This window comes from Delphinapterus leucas, chromosome 4, assembly GCF_059928025.1.
Source record: "Delphinapterus leucas isolate spDelLeu-1000000601 "Yukka" chromosome 4, BTC_Dleu_Yukka2, whole genome shotgun sequence".
NCBI classification, from domain to species: domain Eukaryota; kingdom Metazoa; phylum Chordata; class Mammalia; order Artiodactyla; family Monodontidae; genus Delphinapterus; species Delphinapterus leucas.
Genome location: NC_143132.1, coordinates 143336139 through 143354868, shown reverse-complemented (window position 1 = coordinate 143354868; position 18730 = coordinate 143336139). Strand labels below are relative to the sequence as shown.

At 41.3% G+C, this 18730-nt stretch overlaps 1 protein-coding gene across 1 annotated transcript in view; it reads right to left on the bottom strand.

The window, feature by feature from the left end:
* Window positions 1–3027: 3027 nt before the first annotated feature.
* Window positions 3028–18730, bottom strand: part of KCNH8 (potassium voltage-gated channel subfamily H member 8) — a 384197-nt gene continuing 368494 nt past the window's right edge. The window contains exon 16 of the mRNA XM_089911194.1: window positions 3028–5811. Within this exon, the coding sequence (XP_089767320.1) occupies window positions 5113–5811 (699 nt within the window). The 3' untranslated portion in view covers window positions 3028–5112. The remainder of the gene's footprint in view (window positions 5812–18730) is intronic.

The following is an 18730-nucleotide window of genomic DNA, read 5'->3' as shown; positions in this document are numbered from 1 at the left end:
AATATATGTATATGCATAACTGATACACTTGGCTGTATAGTTGAAACTAAAATGGCATTTTAAATCAGCTATATTCTAATAAATTTTTTTAAAAAAGGCTTTAATTACTAAAATTCAGGTAAAGAAATCAGAAGCCACACGGGTTGGGGCTAACATAGCAGGAGCAGAGAGCATTTTTTTTTCCCCTGGTGCCTCCTCAGTGATATTTTTTTAAGGTAAATGTTGACATAATTGTGAATACTGTGGAGAAGTCGATTGTCGGAGATATAGTACAAAAGCTAGATTTTGACCTATGCAGAGAGAATGTCCAAGGGGACTCAGTTTCCAGAATTTAGCCTGGGACATGTAGGGGAGGGGAAAGGAGGGAGCGGGAGGGAGGGAGGGAAAGGGGGAGGGAGGGGGAGAACGGAGGAAGAAGGAGAGCCAGGGAGAAGGCTGGGGGCGAGGTCTGGGGAAGGAAGGGTGGAGGAATTAGTGGGGGAAGGAGACGGGGAGACTGGGGGCGGGCACGGGGGGCAGGTAGAAGAGAGCCAGGGGAGAGAATTGACATTTGCTTAGCATTCATCAGATGTCAGGCAGTGTGCTTTCACATAAATTACTTCATTAAATCTTTACAAAGTCTCTGCAGGTTAGATGTAGTTGAATCCTCGATTTTCAAATGGAGAAAGTGAGTCTCGGAAGTGTTAAAGAACTTGTCCGAGGTCCCAGAGCGAGGAAAAAAAATGGCTGGACGCAAACCCTCATTTGCGTTCCGCCAAAATGCTTGCTCCTTTCTCAGCATCCTGTTTACTTGTAGCATTTGTCATTGGATAAGATGAAAGCAGTGGGCAAAGGAAGTCTTCGGAACAGCCTTTAACTGAGCCTGTGCATGTGCTGAGGCTCTACTGTCAGTGACGGCGATGATCTGAGGAAGATGACGCTTGAAGAATTATAAATTGTAAAGGCAATGCTCGATAAGGATGCCCTTAGGAAGGGAACTACACACTTCATGAGAAGCAGCAGCCTCCGAAGGAACTATTTGGAACAAGCTAGGTTCACTGTTCTGGATAAAATCAGAATCTTGACAGGAGCAGTCCCATTCCACACTGGGGGCATCCATAGCAACGGTCATTCTCCAACCAAATAGTTGGCTTGCTTCACATCCAAATATGCTTCTCCCTATCCAGCAGAACCGACCCATGTATGAGACTTCAAACGGCATTTTCATTTTTTTCCTTCTAGAAAATCCAAATGAAACTCAGACACCCACAACAAATCAGGAGGTACTGGTGCATGACACATAGTAGGCAATCATTAGAGCTGAAACAGTGAGTGAATGTTCAAAGCTCTCTTGGAGAAAAGGATCAATTACTTTCATGAAAAAATCACCGATGTGTTAGGAACTATATGGAAATAGTACTGCATGCAGTCGTCAGCTGTAATTGGTTTGGGTCTAGTTGGTCTAACTCTTCATTATTGAGGTGATTACACTGCTTAGGGCCATGTTTCTAGAGTTTGTTCCCTGGAACATCTGTATCAGAATCACTTGGGACCCAGCCCGTATCTTAGGCATCAAGGCTTTGAAATCTCTATTTTAATAAAAGCCCCTGGAAATATGTTATTCAAACTAAAATTTTAGAACTACTGATACAAGGGTTAACCCAACGTCTCTGTTATACAATTATAGACCTGGGGCTGTCTTTAATAAAATTTAGGTGCTAGCCCACTTAGGTATAAATTAGCTAGGACTCAGTCTTTTTGGACACGCAGGCTCAGCGGCCATGGCTCCGGGATCTTCCCGGACCGGGGCACGAACCCGCGTCCCCTGCATCGGCAGGCGAACTCTCAACCACTGCACCACCAGGGAAGCCCAGGACTCAATCTTTTATTACTATAGATTCTAGACCAATATTTCTCAACCTTTAATGCATGTAAGTCACCCAGGGAGTTTACTAAATGGTAGATTCCCAGGCCCCATTCAAAGGGACTGGGTTGAGTTAGATTTTCTGCATTTTAAACAATTATCCTATGTGATTCTGATGCAGGGATTCTGCTAATTTCACACTGAATATAGAGCCCTCTGGACAACAATATTCCTGTCAAGTAGTTAAGCAACCTCTGAGAGGACAAGTTGTTACTGATTTTACCATCTCTTCAGGCAATAAACTCCATCTGTAAGTAGCTTTAATTGCCAGAAATTTCTTCTTACCTTGTATCAATATAAAGTCTTATGTAATCTGTCTATCTGGTTCTCTTAAATAGAACTACACAGAAAAATTTAGTCCCCAATATTATTTTTAAGAAAATATACTTGACCAAGAACTTAAGTGTTTCTCTTACCTCTAGATCTCTGTTTTGCTTATTTAGGGGACAGTGGGGAGGTGAGGAAACTGTAGAGATACAAAAATGTATCTCTGAGCAGACTGCAAGGAAGGGCCTCGCTATTTGTATAGCAACAGTGTATAGAAAATCAAACACCTAGAACTTGGAATTCTCATTTCCTAGAATAATATCACAACACACATAAACAGACAAAGAAAAACCCAAAACATGTCATTCTGAGCTGCTCTGGATATGGGAGAGTCCTGTTTGTCAGCATAATGGTTGACGAGGGGAAATGTTAATAAGGAAGAAGGTGAGGCTGATTCACATGAGGCAGGTGCCATTTTGGAAGAATCAGTGGGGACCCCCAGTTCTCCCAGGTGCTTGCTCATTCCTGTCTAGTTGCAGACCTGACCAGGGTGGGCAGCTGGTTCTTAGAGCCACTGAAGTCAGCTCTCAGGAGTAGGTACAAAGAAGGTAACCAGCTGGAAAAATATGGACATGTTTCCAGGCATTTCACCACGACTTTCCCAAATCCTTGGAGCTTGACTACTTTATCCCATATGTATGCTTTAAAAAAATATTTTTTATTTTATTCATGGATTTCAAAGGAAATTAATTACTAGTACAGTGTCAAAAGGCAGCAGGAATGGATTTGGACATGAAGGGAGGGGTACTCAGAGTGGTCACGGGGGTATTGGGGCTATTACTGAAAACAGTGGGATTTGGGCAAGTTAAAGAATCTGTGTCCCAATTATTCATTTACAAAATGGGGATAAAATAATAACAAGTAACTTTTAGCATTGTTTGACTACTAGGTAAGGAAACCTAACATGTGTTAATTCCTAAACACGTGTTGGTACATAGTCAGTACTCAAAAACCAGAATGTCAGTCATCATTATTGGCATCAGTAATGGTAGTGCTAGTTTGCCAGAAAGACAATCATCAACTAACACCAATTAGTTCTATTTGAATGGTACTTAAAATGATGACTTAGGTCAGGATAAGCAAAAAGGGTGACTACAAATAAATACATTAAATCCAGCACGTTGCCTTTGCCTCTATTTTCCCATTCACTTAGGTAAGGAGAGATTGAATTTTGGACCTGGGGGAAGAGAAGACATGAGTCTTAAGTGATCTGCCTCAGGCACATGCACTGTTGCCATTTTTCTTAGAGAAGGTTTATTTTCTTTCTGCTACTCTAGCCAATTTTAGGATATAAGAGTCACACACCAGAAGTCTTGCTTTGTGTACATGTTTTTAATAATACAGTTTTCAAATTGCTTATGCTTTGTGGTGGGAAATAAGAACAGGGTGACTCCAGAATGTGAATTCAATATGTTTTCTAAGAACATCTGGGATGATGAGCCCTGAAATGTTCTTAAACATAAAATAAACCTGAAGTGAAGGCGTTTATATCATTACCACGCCAGCATCTGAATTTGGGTATTGGTTGAGATGTAGAAAGCACTATAGGTTCTAGACTGTCTCTAGCTCCCTAGCTGTGTAATTGCTGGGGCTTTATTAATTTTACCTCTGCAAAATGAGAATGAAAACGCCTGCTCTGCATAACGTACAGCAATGTTGAGCGCTTTAAAGAAAAATAATTAAAGTGCTGATCCAAAGCAAGCTGGCATCCCTCTCACAAATCGGAACTCTGAAGTCTCGGCTTCATTTTGGAATTTTCACCGGTCTACGCAAGCGCTCCTGAAAGAACAGCACAGAGGAAGGATACACGCAAGGTTTTCTTCCTCGTTTTGAGGCCAAAATAGCTCAATGTAGTTGCGATCTCATATTCCCCAGACCAGTTTTGGGTTCCAGAACCACGAAGTAAGATGGCTGGAGGAGAGACATTTACACAGGCACAGAGGGGGCAGCCTCAGTTCAGGTTGTTACCTGAGTCCCCAGAGACCAGGTGGACTCCCCCCCTCCCCCTACCATGCCAGACACTCAGTCCAGGTTTCTACTTCATTAATGAAATATGACCTCACTTTTCTTTTGTAATCCACAAGCGTGAGGATACATTTGTTGCAAACTGCATGCAGATAAATGGGGGGCTTCCTTTCGAAACTACATCCTCTGAATAATAATTTTTAATCTACTATACATAACAGTAGTGCATTTCTTGTTAAAACGGCAAGCTTTTTTTTTTTACCAAAATGAAAACATTCATTTCTTTATAAATAATTTAAATAGTTTAAATACATATTTCATACCAAGGATATAAAAATAGCATCTCTTTTTTTTTTGATAAATAAAGACATATTCATTTACATGGCAAATAACGTGCAATAGCTGACCACTGGCCACCAGCTCTGTGTGACTGATTGTCTAGGAGATGACATGCAGTGATAAGTGTCCCTTTGCCTTCTGCATTTGAAAAATAGATCAGCAAGAGCTGTGCACTCCCAGGGCCCACAGTCCTATGGATACTGTTCAGGAGTGACACACAGGCACTCAGGAAAAAACTTTGCTGCACTTCACAAAAGCCACCTAGGACAAAATGAATCCACACATTCTCTGTCTGGGACATCTAGCTGCTCAGACCCTCAGGGTCTTTGGACTTTTACCAAAGTCTGTCAAACAGACCAGGAAGTTAATGCCTGTACAAGAAAATGTTCCTATTTTGTTTCTAGGATCCAGGAAGTGTCTGCTACAGTCTGGAGGTGGTTCTGCCTTTCCCTGGACCCTCTCTTCCACAGGTCTCCCAGCCTTGCCCAGTCTTCATGCTGCCAGAGGCCAGAAAGGCAAACCAGGGCTGTCATGCAGTGGTGGAGCTGAAACTGGCGGCTGCCTCACATGCCCTAATATCATACGTTTATGGCTTTAGTATCTTTCACTTCTGCTGGGCTTGTGACAACTTCCAGTGGAAAGTTCTCCGAGGGTTCAGTAGTGATGGATGCCCTTCCTTCCCGGTCCCAAGATCCTGGCAGGTTTTCCAGACTGAAGGAACTCATGGCTCCTTGGCCCAAGCTGCCCTCCTCCGATCTGCTTGGGAGAACCAGGTGCAAAGATGTTTCTGAGGAGGAACAGACAGAGGACGAGAGAGTGGCCGAGATGGACTGCAGAGGCATCAGCGTAGTGTCTGACTGTGGAGAGATGCACCTTAAAAACTGCAAACGACCTTCTTGGACGACCTGGTAGCGGGCAGGTGAATAATCAAGGTTCGGAGAATGATACAGTTCACCGCCTGCAGGATTTTGCTCGTAAACGCCAGTTCGCTGGGGGCTGCTCCCCACAGAGGAGGGATCCACACTCCATATGTCAGGGGTGACATTCCCATGACAAAGCTGGGCTTGGGTATAAGCGGCTCCACCTGCTTGCAAGTGTAGACAGGGTTGGTGCGTGCTCCAGGTCATCCTGGTCTGTAAGCTGGAGGGACACACAGAGGTGGTGTGCAGAGAGCAAAACCGAGCGGGCTGCTGGGGGGACACGACGTGTTCTAGAAGCTGCATCACAGTCCTCATGTCTTTACCTAACTGGGACACCTCCTGAGTCAGTGTCGTTACCTGTGTGGACAAAGCAAGGCAAAAGGCAGCAGTCAGAGGAGCACGGCAGTGATTTCAGAGCAGTGAGGAAGGGAAATGAGATTTCTCAGTAAGAAGGTCTAGAAGGCTGCTTCACCTCCAACTCCAGCCAAGCCCAAAGGGTGAATGGGGTGGCTGAGCACCTGATCTAAAGCCATCCTCTCATTCTGCGGGAACCTAGAGAGACACACATAGCCTGGCCTTCTTTTTAAAAAATTTTACATACATTTTTTAATTGAAGTATTGTTGATTTATAATGCTTCAGGTGGACAGCAGTGATTCAGCCATATATATATATATATATATATATATATATATATATATTCCTTTTCAGCTTCTTTTCCCTTATAGGTTATTACAAAATATTGAATAGAGTTCCCTGTGCTATACAGTAGGTCCTTGTTGATTACCTATTTTATATACAGTAGTGTGTATATGTCAGTCCCAAACTCCTAATTTATCTCCCCTGTTTCCCCTTTGGTAACCACAAATTTGTTTCCTATGACTGTGAGTCTATTTCTGTTTTGTAAATAGGTTCATTTGTATCATTTTTTTAGATTTCACATATAAGTGGTATCATATGCTATTTGTCTCAGTCTGACATTCTTAATCAGTGATTTGCGGGTTCCTGGACAAAATTAGAAGTGTGGGTCCATCATCTCTTGCATCTCTGAAATACAGACAGTATTTTTTGCTTCCCTTCCTCTGAGTTAGCGGGATGCTCTGTGGTGCGCACCCACCATCCAAGACATCTCAAAACAATGTGGAGACATGAGTATTGTTGTATATAACGCACTCAGCACGCTGCCTGCCCAGGGTAGACACCCAGTAAATGACGGCTCTCACTCCTGCCATTTCTGGTCAAGATCAACACTTATTCAGAGATATACTGGCCTTCAGGGGTAGGGAGGGTGATAAGAAAGAACTCAGAACAGATTTGCTAGGATTTGTCTATAGAAAAGGGAAAGCTGCAAAATGAGAGCTAGAAACGAAAAGGTCTTTAAGGTGGGTCCATCCACATAAGCACTGTGGGGAACCCTGGAGGGCTGGGGTCCATCAGTGAACCGGAACCCCACGGAATTACAACCCCAACTGTGCAGTGTGTTCTTTTTTTTTTTTTTTTTTTTGTGGTACGCGGGCGCCTCACTGCTGTGGCCTCTCCCGTTGCGGAGCACAGGCTCCGGACGCGTAGGCTCAGCGGCCATGGCTCACGGGCCCAGCCGCTCCGCGGCATGTGGGATCTTCCCGGACCAGGGCACGAACCTGTGTCCCCTGCATCGACAGGCGGACTCTCAACCACTGCGCCACCAGGGAAGCCCTGTGCAGTGTGTTCTTTATTCACTTTTCTAGATGAGACATTTAGTTTGTATAAGACTTTCAAGGGAGACATGACCCTCAAACTCGCAAGAACCTCTGAAGAGTCTTCATTATCTGCTTTACACTTAAACCAATACTATAATTCACTGGAGGATTTATTTTCCTAACAACCACATCACATTTTTTAACCATGGAAGACCACCAGAAAATTGAACTTTACTTATATCCAGCTTTTCTGGATGGTTTCTATTCTTCAAAGTGAGGAAAACCTATATTTCAGAAAGCAGGCCACACATATATTTTCTAGTCTTTTGTTAGATTCATAACACGAACACATAGTGTAACATTTTGCCTTCATTGCTATAAGACTGTATTTTATAAAGGACTTCCCATGCCCTGATTTTACTATCATGAACCACAAACTCCAATATAAGCAGCTGAACCCAGTGGCTAAACACCATCAGAAACAAAACAAAACAAGACAAAAGGGCAGTTCAGTTTCAATGAAGCCAAAACCAAGATTGCTGTTTGGGGCAGACTTTTTTCAATATTTAAGTATACATTCCTAATTCATCCAGTAACTTCATTCAGTCCACTTCCTATAAGTGCATTCTGAAACTAATTCTCCATGGCAGGCCCATCAGGAGGTAGTGTCATTCAAATCAGGCATTTTTAAAAGACCAGAAGGAGGTTTTTCCATGGTTCAGGCAACCAACTGGTAACACCTGCCTTGAAATTGCCAGGCCAAAACTATTTCTGCCTTGCTGCTAGCATGGAACTCGAGGGACCCTATCGAATACTTGCCCAGGCTTTTCAGCAGATCTAAAATTTTTGGCGAGAAAACGATATCTCTGAGACTCACATTTAAGAAGTGAAACAGTGAATCTGAGAAAGAGTCTATGTGTTTTGAAATTTTCACTGCAGGTTGTCAATTTCAGAACTTGCCAAAACTCAACTCTAAAGTACACGGGTGACACAAATCATCTCTGGATCTCAGCACAGCAGACATGCACCCAGGGGTTCTATCTTGAGTTGATTAGCCCTTCTATTAAAATTTCAGAAGAGAAAGTTGATACTAAATGAGATGTTTGAAGGATATATTAACCGTCCCCTTCCTGTAGGTTGTCTAAGTTAATGCCTGTATCAAATTCACCAGGGTTCAGCTCCCAGCAAGAATGCCTTCAGTCGGCCTTAGCATTGAATAAAGACAAAATCTTTGAAGCGCAACTTTGCATTTTAGACACAGCAACAATTACGTTATCCAATAAATGAGTAAATTTATAATACAACAAGCTTTTAGGTCCGTTTTCCTTATTGGATCTACAAACAACACTAAGATCAGCAGGGACACACCTGTAAAGTGGGGACACTAAGGCCCAGAGGTTAAATGACATTTTAAGGTCTCTTATTTCATGAATGACAGTTGTTGGTCTGGAATTCGAGCCTTCTAGTTTTGGTGCTCTATTACAGTATATTAGAGAAGACATTGCCTAAGAGTTGAGAGATTTTTGCCAATGTGGTCAGAATTTGTGAAGAGCACGGATGATACAAAAAGGAGCCTCGTGTAAAAGTTGTCTGAAATGGGTTCATTTTTTTTTTGATTTCACATATAAGCAATGTCATATGATATTTGACTTTGTCTGACTTACTTCACCTAGTATGATAGTCTCTAGCTCCAACTTATACACAAAACAGAAAGAGACTCACAGACATAGAAAACAAACTTATGGCTACCAAAGGGGAAGGATGGGGGCGGGAGGGATAAATTAGGAGCTTGGGATTAACGTATACACACTACTGTATATAAAAGCAACAACAAGGGCCTACTGTACAGCACAGGGAACTATACTCAATATCTTATAATAACCTATAAAGGAAAAGAATCTGAAAAAGACTCTCTCTCTCTCTCTCTCTCTCTCTCTATATATATATATATACACACACATATACATATATATGTATGTAAAACTGAATCACTTTGCTGTACACATGAAACTAATACACTGTATTTAAAAATAAAATTTATAAAAAAGTTGTCTGAAATGGTAATTCAACATCAAATAAGTAAATAGTATCTCTAAAAAAATAGGAGACAGTAAAATTTCTTCACGGCAAATTATATGAATGGAACAAGACCAAAAATGTTTGTACAGGGAAGTCCCTGGCAGGCCGGTGGTTAAGAATCCGCCTGCCAATGCCAGGGACACGGGTTCGAGCCCTGGTCCGGGAAGATCCCACATGCCACGGAGCAACTAAGCCCGTGTGCCACAACTACTGAGCCTGCGCTCTAGAGCACGTGAGCCACTACTACTGAGCCTGTGCGCCTAGAGCCCGTGCTCCACAACAAGAGAAGCCACCGCAAGGAGAAGTCTGCAATGAAGAGTAGCCCCTGCTCGCCGCAACTAGAGAAAACCTGCACACAGCAACGAAGACCCAACGCAGCCATAAGTGAGTAAGTAAGTAAATAAATAAATAAATAAATAAATAAAAGACAACATACGCTTTTAAAAAGAAAAGGGTTTGTAATAAGGGAAAATCTGGAAGTGGGAAATATGTTAATAGACATATTGCTGATGAACTATTTTTTTCTAGCTTTCAAAAGAAACAGATATTTTTCTATGGTTGAACTACCTTTCCAAGGCCACGTTCTTGGCACTGAACTTTTCCTGAGCATTTACCATAACTTTGAGGCCATGAACTTTGAATGGGACTCCAGAGTCTTGACTAGCTCCAGGAATGTAAATAGCATTAACATTTTCAGAAAAAAAGAATTACTATATTAGCTTGAACTAAGCGGAGTAAAGAACCCAAGGAAATAGAGCTTTCTTTAGCTCTAGAGGGTAATGTTCAATTTACATCAGGGAAGATTTCTGTCACTGTGGCACTGGGGACACATCCCTGCCCCTTATTAAAGCTGCATAGGGAATTAATCCTTAGTAGGTAAGGGATCTCTCCCTTTGTAAGGGCAAAGCCAGCTGCCACAGGAGAGATGGCATCTCCTGAGGGTAGAGACTCTGTTCTCACTGAAGGTGATAACATACTGCCACAGAGAGTAAAGCTTCACAGCACTTTTGTTTACTGCTTTCTGCTCGCCTTGCTGACAAATTCATTCTAAAACACGAAAGGCTTTATTCTTAATCAAATGTAGAAAGCAGAGAATGCAAAGTCTCTACTTTCTAAGGGGGGTGGGATTCAATGCTTTTTCACAGCACAGTTAAGAAGATGGGCATTTGCTAAAAAAGGTTGTTGGAACTACCTTATGAACAAGGCACTGTCTGTCCACTTAAAGAGATGTCTTCAAAATACAACATAAACCCAGAATGCTGCAGAGATAGGTCAATAAAAACAAAAAATCATTTGGATCCAATGAACCAATGTTTTCCCATTTACTTCAACAACTGTTTACACTTTTTAAATGTCTTCTGTCACTCATATTAGAAAACAGAGCAGGTATTACGAAGCCCTTCACAAGTCCCACTTGGTTTTTTTTTTAATCATTAATTTAATTTTTTTAAATTGAAGTATGATTTACAATGTCGCGTTAGTTTCAGGTGTACAAAAGTGATTCAATTATACAGCTATATATATATATATATATATTTTTTTTTTTCAGATTCTTTTCCCTTATAGGTAATTACAAAACATTGAGTAGAGCTCCCTGTGCTCTACAGTAGGTCCTTGTTGGTTACCTGTTTTATAGTAGTGTACATATGTTAATACCAAACTCCTAATGTGTCCCTCCCCTCCCTTTCCCCCCTGGTAATGATAAGTTTGTTTTCTATGTCTGTGGGTCTATTTCTGTTTTGTAAATAAGTTCATTTGCATCATTTTTTTAGATTTGGCATTTAAGTGATAGCATATATTTGTCTTTCTCTGTCTGACTTCACTTAGTATGATCATCTCTAGGTTCATCCATGTTGGTGCATATGGCGTAATTTCATTCTTTTTTATGGCTGAGTACTGTTCCATTGTATATATGTACCACACCTTCTTTAACCATTCATCTGTCGATGGACGTTTGGGTTGCTTCCATGTCTTGGCTATTGTGAATAGCACTCCCACTTGGTTTTTTAATGGTCCGTTTCCTGCATTTTCCCCTTTGCACACCATCAGTCTGAATACAGTGGGGGTCACATCACACTGCCCATGTGAAGGCTGTACCTCTGACTGGGGTCTCTTCTCCTCGGCCCCTTTTCTGCCTGGTAAGTTTCTCTCCCTTCAAACATCTAATCCCTCATTTCCTCTGAAGAGCTTTTTCCTGACAGCTCATTGATACTCAAAGAGCAGTTTGAGCATCGATAGGACTGTCTGTCCCAACCAGGCTCGGAGTTCCATGAGGGTAGAAGTTATTATTTACCTCAGTGTCTCCTGGACTCTGGGCAATGCCTAGAACACAACATGCACTCAGTAAATCTTGAATGTATAAAAGAATGCAATTCCTGCCATTTTGAAGGGCTTGGTACTCATATTGCTTTCAATTTTTATTTTATGTTATCTCATGATTTTACCATAAACATCATGGGGGAAAGATTCCTACTACAAAATTATGTTGGGAAATCTGTAACTCGTGCTCTTCACCCCAAGTAAATATGTTAAAAGTAGGTATTATGACTGTTAAAGTTTTGCATATAAATTTCCTGAATCAAATCCTTGGGTGTTTCCCAGTTTGAAAGAGCAAGTGGCATTTCCACCACTAAGAATCCCTTTTATTTTAATGTGTTTCCTTCATAACTGTAGATATAGGTCTCTTTTGGCCAAGACTTCTGCTATTTATCTTGCTGCTCTGTAACTTGTCCCAGCATAAACTTGATTTCCGTGGGTAGCTTTGATTCCCTGGGGAAATTTCCCCTGTTTACTGACTCCCATATCTCATGAGTACATGGTGAGTGCCAAGTGACAAATTCAATTAAGTTAGTCAGAGTTGTTTTATCAGCTGAAATTTGGCAAAGCTTTTTGCACCCCTAGTTGCCATCCTTCATGGGTATTTTATTTATTTATTTTAATTAATTAATTAATTAATTTTGGGCTGCATTGGGACTTCGTTGCTGCATGTGGGCTTTCTCTAGTTGAGGTGAGCGGGGGCTACTCTTAGTTGTGGTGCGCAGGCTTCTCATTGTGGTGGCTTCTCTTGTTGTGGAGCTCAGGCTCTAGGCACACCTGCTTCAGTAGTTGTGGCACGCACGCTGTAGAGCGCAGGCTCAGTAGATATGGCGCACGAGCTTAGTTGCTCCGTGGCATGTGGAGTCTTCCCAGACCAGGGCTCGAACTCGTATCCCTCTGCATTGGCAGGTGGATTCTTAACCACTGAGCCACCAGGGAAGTCCCTTCATGGCTATTTTAGATGTGGCCTTCTGATTATTTCTACTTCCAAATATAGTAGATAAAGAAAGCATAACTTAATACACATTATTCTTTTACGTGTGTATTAAGTTACACTTTCTTTACCCGTTTTTTTTCCCTCTCCCTTCTCATTCTTCAGTAGATAGGAATCCATCGGTCTGGAATTTAAAACTGTTAGCCAAACCAGTTCACCATTACCATCTGTGTAGGCAATTGTTCACATCCAAGATTTCTCTAGCCCTTCCGAAGTCCCAGCTGTTAGGAGGAAGATGTGATGAAAACACCATCTGTGTATCCAAGTTCAGTGTTCTAGCCAAAACTTTGGAGCATCTAAAGACTATTCCCTTCTCTGTTCTTCCAACACCGTGCATTTAACCGACAAGTCATTAGCTGTTTAGAAGGTTTCCAGGCAGTGTGTTCACTCTTTGGAGCAGCATCTCCCATCATGAATAGAAACACGTGTGTGACAACTGACTTGTCAACTGTCCATGATAATCCACCCACTGATCTTACCATACCGCTAAGAAGGGAATCGCAAAGTGCCACAATTTTTCTATTTCTGCCGTATCCAGGTTTCCTCTGAACTTCTGTTTGGTGCAGAAATAAATCACTGTCGCCTACATTTCCAGAGTACCTGGGCTTCTCCTTTCAGGTTTAAGTTGTTTCATTCATGTGACAGTACTTCTCATCCTCCTGAGTCATAGTTCAACAAGGGCTTTGTTGTGACGATTAAATAATATGATGGATGTTAAAGTTTATTCCCCACAGGATTGGTATTATGTCAGAATTTCAGGTGTCTGGATTTGATAATGCAACACAGGCATTAAGCTTAGTTGAAACTTGGTGGTAGGGAATACTAACCCAGGAAACACTGAGCCCAAAGAAAATAAAAGCCAGTTATCTCTGTAACTCCTCTCTAGCCTCAGCATGGAGAGGCAAACTATTCCTGTTAACACTTTTACATAATTAATATTGGAAGAAACAGAGTCTCCACGTTTTAGCATTGCCTTGTGTGGATCTTTCCAGTAGCAAACAGTAAGAGTAATAACCAGAGCTTTTGAAAAATTTTGATGGAGATCCTGTATCCTGTATCCTTAAGTCTAAGGTTTGAGAAATTGCAGTCAGATGGATTAAGAATTTTCTATAAAGGATGAGTGAGTCAAAATACAATGATGTGCAGCTTGGTGTTGGTAAGAATTGAGTAAGGACCAATGTGGGGCAGGGGTGGGTGTGGGTACTGTGGTCTTTATCGTTTTTATAGTAGCTCAAGGCCTTACACACATCCTGCCACCTATAAATGTTTGTTGATAGATGAGTAATTTAATAAATGTTAAATTTCATGGCTAATTTCTTACTATGAGTTTGTTATTTTCATTTGAACTTGAATAACTTTCTTCAATCTCCCCTAAATAGCAATGCAAGACACGGAAGTATCACTATGCATCTAGCAGGTAAGAATGTTTCATATGATCTCGGTGTTTCATGGAGGTCCCCACCACTTCAAAATAGGAGATTTTCAAAACACTGTGTTATTATATGGTTTAAAGAATCCATCTGTGATGTTGGTGACCTGTGGTCCCAATAACACTTGCATGGCCAGCTTTTATATGTGCATTTTGGTACAAGCACAGATTTGCTTTTTTAGTGTGTCTTTGGATTGTGCCTTTTGCAAACAGGAGTGTGAGTTTCATAATGAAGCCCAGAATGTGTTTTTGACAGTATCTTTCATTTCACATAGAAAATAGCTTCCTTTCATCTTCTATTATTCTCATTTTACATTTCTCAATCTTAGCTATTGGTATGGTATGATTCATGGACTCTGGGTATAACCGAAACTTCAGTTGATAGGGAAAAAATGTGATTTCCATTTCTGTGCATTCAGTGAGCAGATGGGGAATGCATCCGTTGATATAATCTTCTTAGCTTGAGGAGTTCTTGACCTGTCACTCAATTTTTGCCAAACATGTACACATTTTCCTGCCAGACACAATTTTTCTAAATTCAGGGATACTAATTACACCAATCCTCTCCCCCTGCCATGAACACATATACATTTTTACAAACTCTGATTCAGGTAATTAAACGGTCTTTCATTTAATCCTTTGTTATGTTGCATATTTATCATGAGATTCAGACAAGTTCAATCAAATTCCATCAGCAGGCAAAACAAAAAAGACGATCGGCATAATTTTATCCTTGCGTCTTTTGCTTCACAAAGCATTCAAAAACAAGTGACAGTCTTTTTATTTGTCAGCTAAAATAATAACCATACTCGGCACTTGCATAAATTTCAGACAAATGAAGATCTCAGGCCCATTACTGATGAAAGTTATAAATCTTTGCCTACAGCTGGAGAGACTAGAATGTTGGGGGGTGAAGTGGCTTATCTGAGGTCACACAGGAATAGTACCAAGGGCTTTGCTTTTACAGGTGCATCTGATGCCTCTCAAATTATAATAAGAGAAGAATACAAGTCTAGCATGACCAATACAAAATGACCAGTTATGGTCTTGAGAGTCGTTACTCCAGTGCTTTCACTGAATTTCTGCAAGCTCAGGTCATTGGACACAGCTGTATTACTTTAGCTGTACTATGCTAATCCATTATTTATCAACCCTTTGCTTTCCTCGTCTTCATTCCTGCTTCCTGTGACAAAGTTTGATTAGTGTCTGAACTGCTTTCTGGCTAAGGGATCCTCACCGCTACCATGAACACCAGACAAAAGTCTGTCTCCTTTCAGAATACCAATTGCATAGGGCAGTGCTTGTCAAGATTTAACGTATACAGGACTCATGGTACTCTTGGTTCCAGCTCTCAGAGTCAGATCAATAATTCCTAGTCTTACGGATATAGTTCCTAGTCTTATGGATCTAGTCCCTTTGGTTAACTCTTCATATACTGATCTTTCAGTAAGAGCTTAAAATTGAGTCTAACCCACTTCTTTCAATGCCTTTGGCAAGTTTACAGTTGGAGTTTTTCATTTGTTTAGATCTCCTTTCAACACTGTTTTGTAGTTTTCTGTATACAAGTCTTGTAGCTCCTTGGTTAACTTTATTCCTAGTTATTCTATTCTATTCTATTTATACTATTGTAAGTGGGGTAGTTTTCTTAACTTCTCTTTCTGATAGTTCATTGTTAGTCCATAGAAATGCAAAGGATTTTGGTATGTTGACTTTGTACCCTGCAACTTTACTGAATTCGTTTATTAGTTCTAACAGATTTTTGGTGGCACATTGAGGGTTTAGGGTCTTTGTTCTTAGCGGCTCCCTGAATTTGAAACTTGGCCATGTCTCAAAGCAGACGACGTCAGTGAGCACCTAGATGCAGGCGGATTAGAAACGGACACCCAGGCAGCAGCTGGGAAAGTATGCAGTCCAATCCCTTTGAGGGAGAAACTGAGAGATGGACGTTTTTGCTGAGCCTGGGTATATAGCCATGGGGGTGCTTCTGCGCTCTTTAAAAACTGCTTCTTTGTTTACTATAGTCCCGTGGGGCTTCTGAACACAAGCCCCATTGGCTTACAGAGCTAGGTGTTTGGGGGGCCCATCCCTCAGGTAGGAACCTTACAAGTTGGGGGCACTAGATGCGTGGTCCAAACCCTTCAGTCTCAGGGAGAAGCCGCAAGTTGGGGGTTCCCTCCTGATTGCCTGATGCTATGTCAGGGATGGGGTTTATGTGTGACACAAAAGTGTGTCTCAGCGGCCCCTACCTGTTTCCCTATGGGCATTTTTTCATTCACCTGCTGGGTAGGAGTCACCCAGCTAGTTTCTGTATTCTCTCAGAGGGAAATATTCTGTGTGTAGCTGTACATACGGTGCATCATCCATTGGAGGAGGGAAATTCAGGTGCTTTCTGTGCTGCCATCTTGGAGCATTTGTTATCTATTTTATGTGTTTTAATCCATTGTATTTCTTACCTTTACTGAAGCTCAAATTATCCCATCTTTGGCCACTGGGAGACTCTTCATATTGGCTCCTGAGTTCTTTCAACATCATACTAACAGGGTTTGATAGCTTTCTTGCTGTGCTCTGAACACAAAGGTGTTCCAGACTCATCATGTATATTTCATGCCCCAGAATTGGAAACAGCCATTCATACAAGAAACTCTGGTCTCCTTTAGTGGGAAATTGTAGTTCAAGACCATACTTGTGGCACAGAAATATTTACTGTTATTGGGCTAGCCACTGTTTTTATTCCTTTTCTGTTAAAAGAGCTTGGAGAGGTATGCATGTTTATGATAGTACATCAGTTCATACCAGTGTTCCTAATTCCATTTCAGGACTATAGGGTTCTTACTTAACATTTTCCCATATTTTATTTGTATCTCCTTTATTCTACACTGTGAATTCTGGTTACTGAGGTACAGAGAATGATATAATTAGGATATGCCATAATTATAGGCATACATATTTTACTGCACTCTGCTTTATCATGCTTCATGGATATAGTGTTTTTTGTTGTTTGTTTTGTTTTACAAGTTGAAGATTTGTGGCAACCCTGCATTGTCAGATAATGGTTAGCATTTTTTAGCAATAAAGTATGTTTTAAAATTAAGGCACGTACATTCTTTTTCTTAGACATAATGCTATTGCACACTTAACAGACTACAGTATAGTGCAAACAAAAGTTTTATATAGACTGGGAAATCAAAAAACTTGTGTGGGGCTTCCCTGGTGGCGCAGTGGTTGAGAGTCCGCCTGCCGATGCAGGGGACACGGGTTCGTGCCCCGGTCCGGGAAGATCCCACGTGCCGCGGAGCGGCTGGGCCCGTGAGCCATGGCCGCTGAGCCTGCGTGTCCGGAGCCTGTGCTCCGCAACGGGAGAGGCCACAACAGTGAGAGGCCCGCGTACCGCAAAAAAAACAAAAACAAAAACATTGAAAAGGTCAGTAAATTACCAGTGAATTTCCCAAGCCCCTGACTCTCCTTAACACTCTTTATCATTTTATTTGCTTTACTATGCACTCCTTTTTTTGTTTGTTTTAAGATTTGAAAATGCTAACATGTGCAGTAGTCATGCATGGGAAACATATATGGGAAAACATATGGGAAATCAATAAATTCCCCTTGAATAAACATATAGTATATTTTATCAGGCTTTCTTGAAAAGCTCTTTCTGAAATTCTCCTATACTAAAATTATCTGTCCACTGTTTAATCAAGCCTTAGATTTAAGTATCTATCTGGCCAATTTAAGGACTCAAAGGCTCACATCTTGAGGTAGGCTTCTGATATTTCAGAGAGGAAATCTTTTCAACAGAGACCAAGGATGGTCTGCTTGGAAAGCTAACCCTCCTGGGCTGGACTGAGGTCTTGTTTCCAAGTCACTTGCTGCATGTATGATTTTCTCTGGACCTCAGTTTACTTATCTGCAATAGCAGCATATCCGTATCAGGATTTCTAAAGTCTCTTCAGACTCAAAACTGAAATCCCATTTCCCTCTTCTATTCAATGTCCTAATGCTTAATGGTTAAAATGGACATAATGCATAATCCAAGCATCTTTTATTCATTCATCAACCATAAATACGTGTCTACCATGTGCCAATCGATAACAAGGGGAAAAGCAGACAAAGGTTCTTGTCCTCCTAGAACTGACTTTCTAATGGGGGGCGGGGGTAGAGACAATGAAAATGTAGATAAATAAACCATGTGGTGTAGTAGGGGTTTGATAGGATTTTGAGGGAAAACCAATTTGGAAGTAAATTTGGGGGGAGGGGGCTGCTATTTTAAAAAGGCTGGTCAAGGAGGAACTCATTGGGAAGCTGACATTTGAGCAAAGACTTGAGAGAGGGAAGAGAGCTGCCCACGCAGACGTTTTGTGAAAGAGGTTTCTGAACAGAGAGAAGGAATACAAGACCTTGAGGTGCTTTTATAAGCGGAAACATTATGGCAGACAATAGCCTCTGTGCTGGAAGTACCATCTGTAGGACACTGGGGTCATTTGTCCTTGTCCTTGAGAAACTGGGTTAAGAGGCGGGGCAGAGGCAAAAGAAGTTGTTTATGATGACGAAGAGCCTGGATCTCACATCACTTGAGTAAAGTTTCAAGGAAGAGAGAACATTTATAGAAGGAGAAAATATGCTACAGAGTGGGGAGGAAGAGAGAGGTTAGCTACCTTCAAAATCTAAAGTATTTCGTTAAAAAAGATCAGTTAGGTGGCTTTTTCTGTCCTAATCAAGAGCAAAAGAAGTAGGAAAAATGAATAACAGGTTTTACAGAGTTATAGCAGCTAAATATAGCGAAG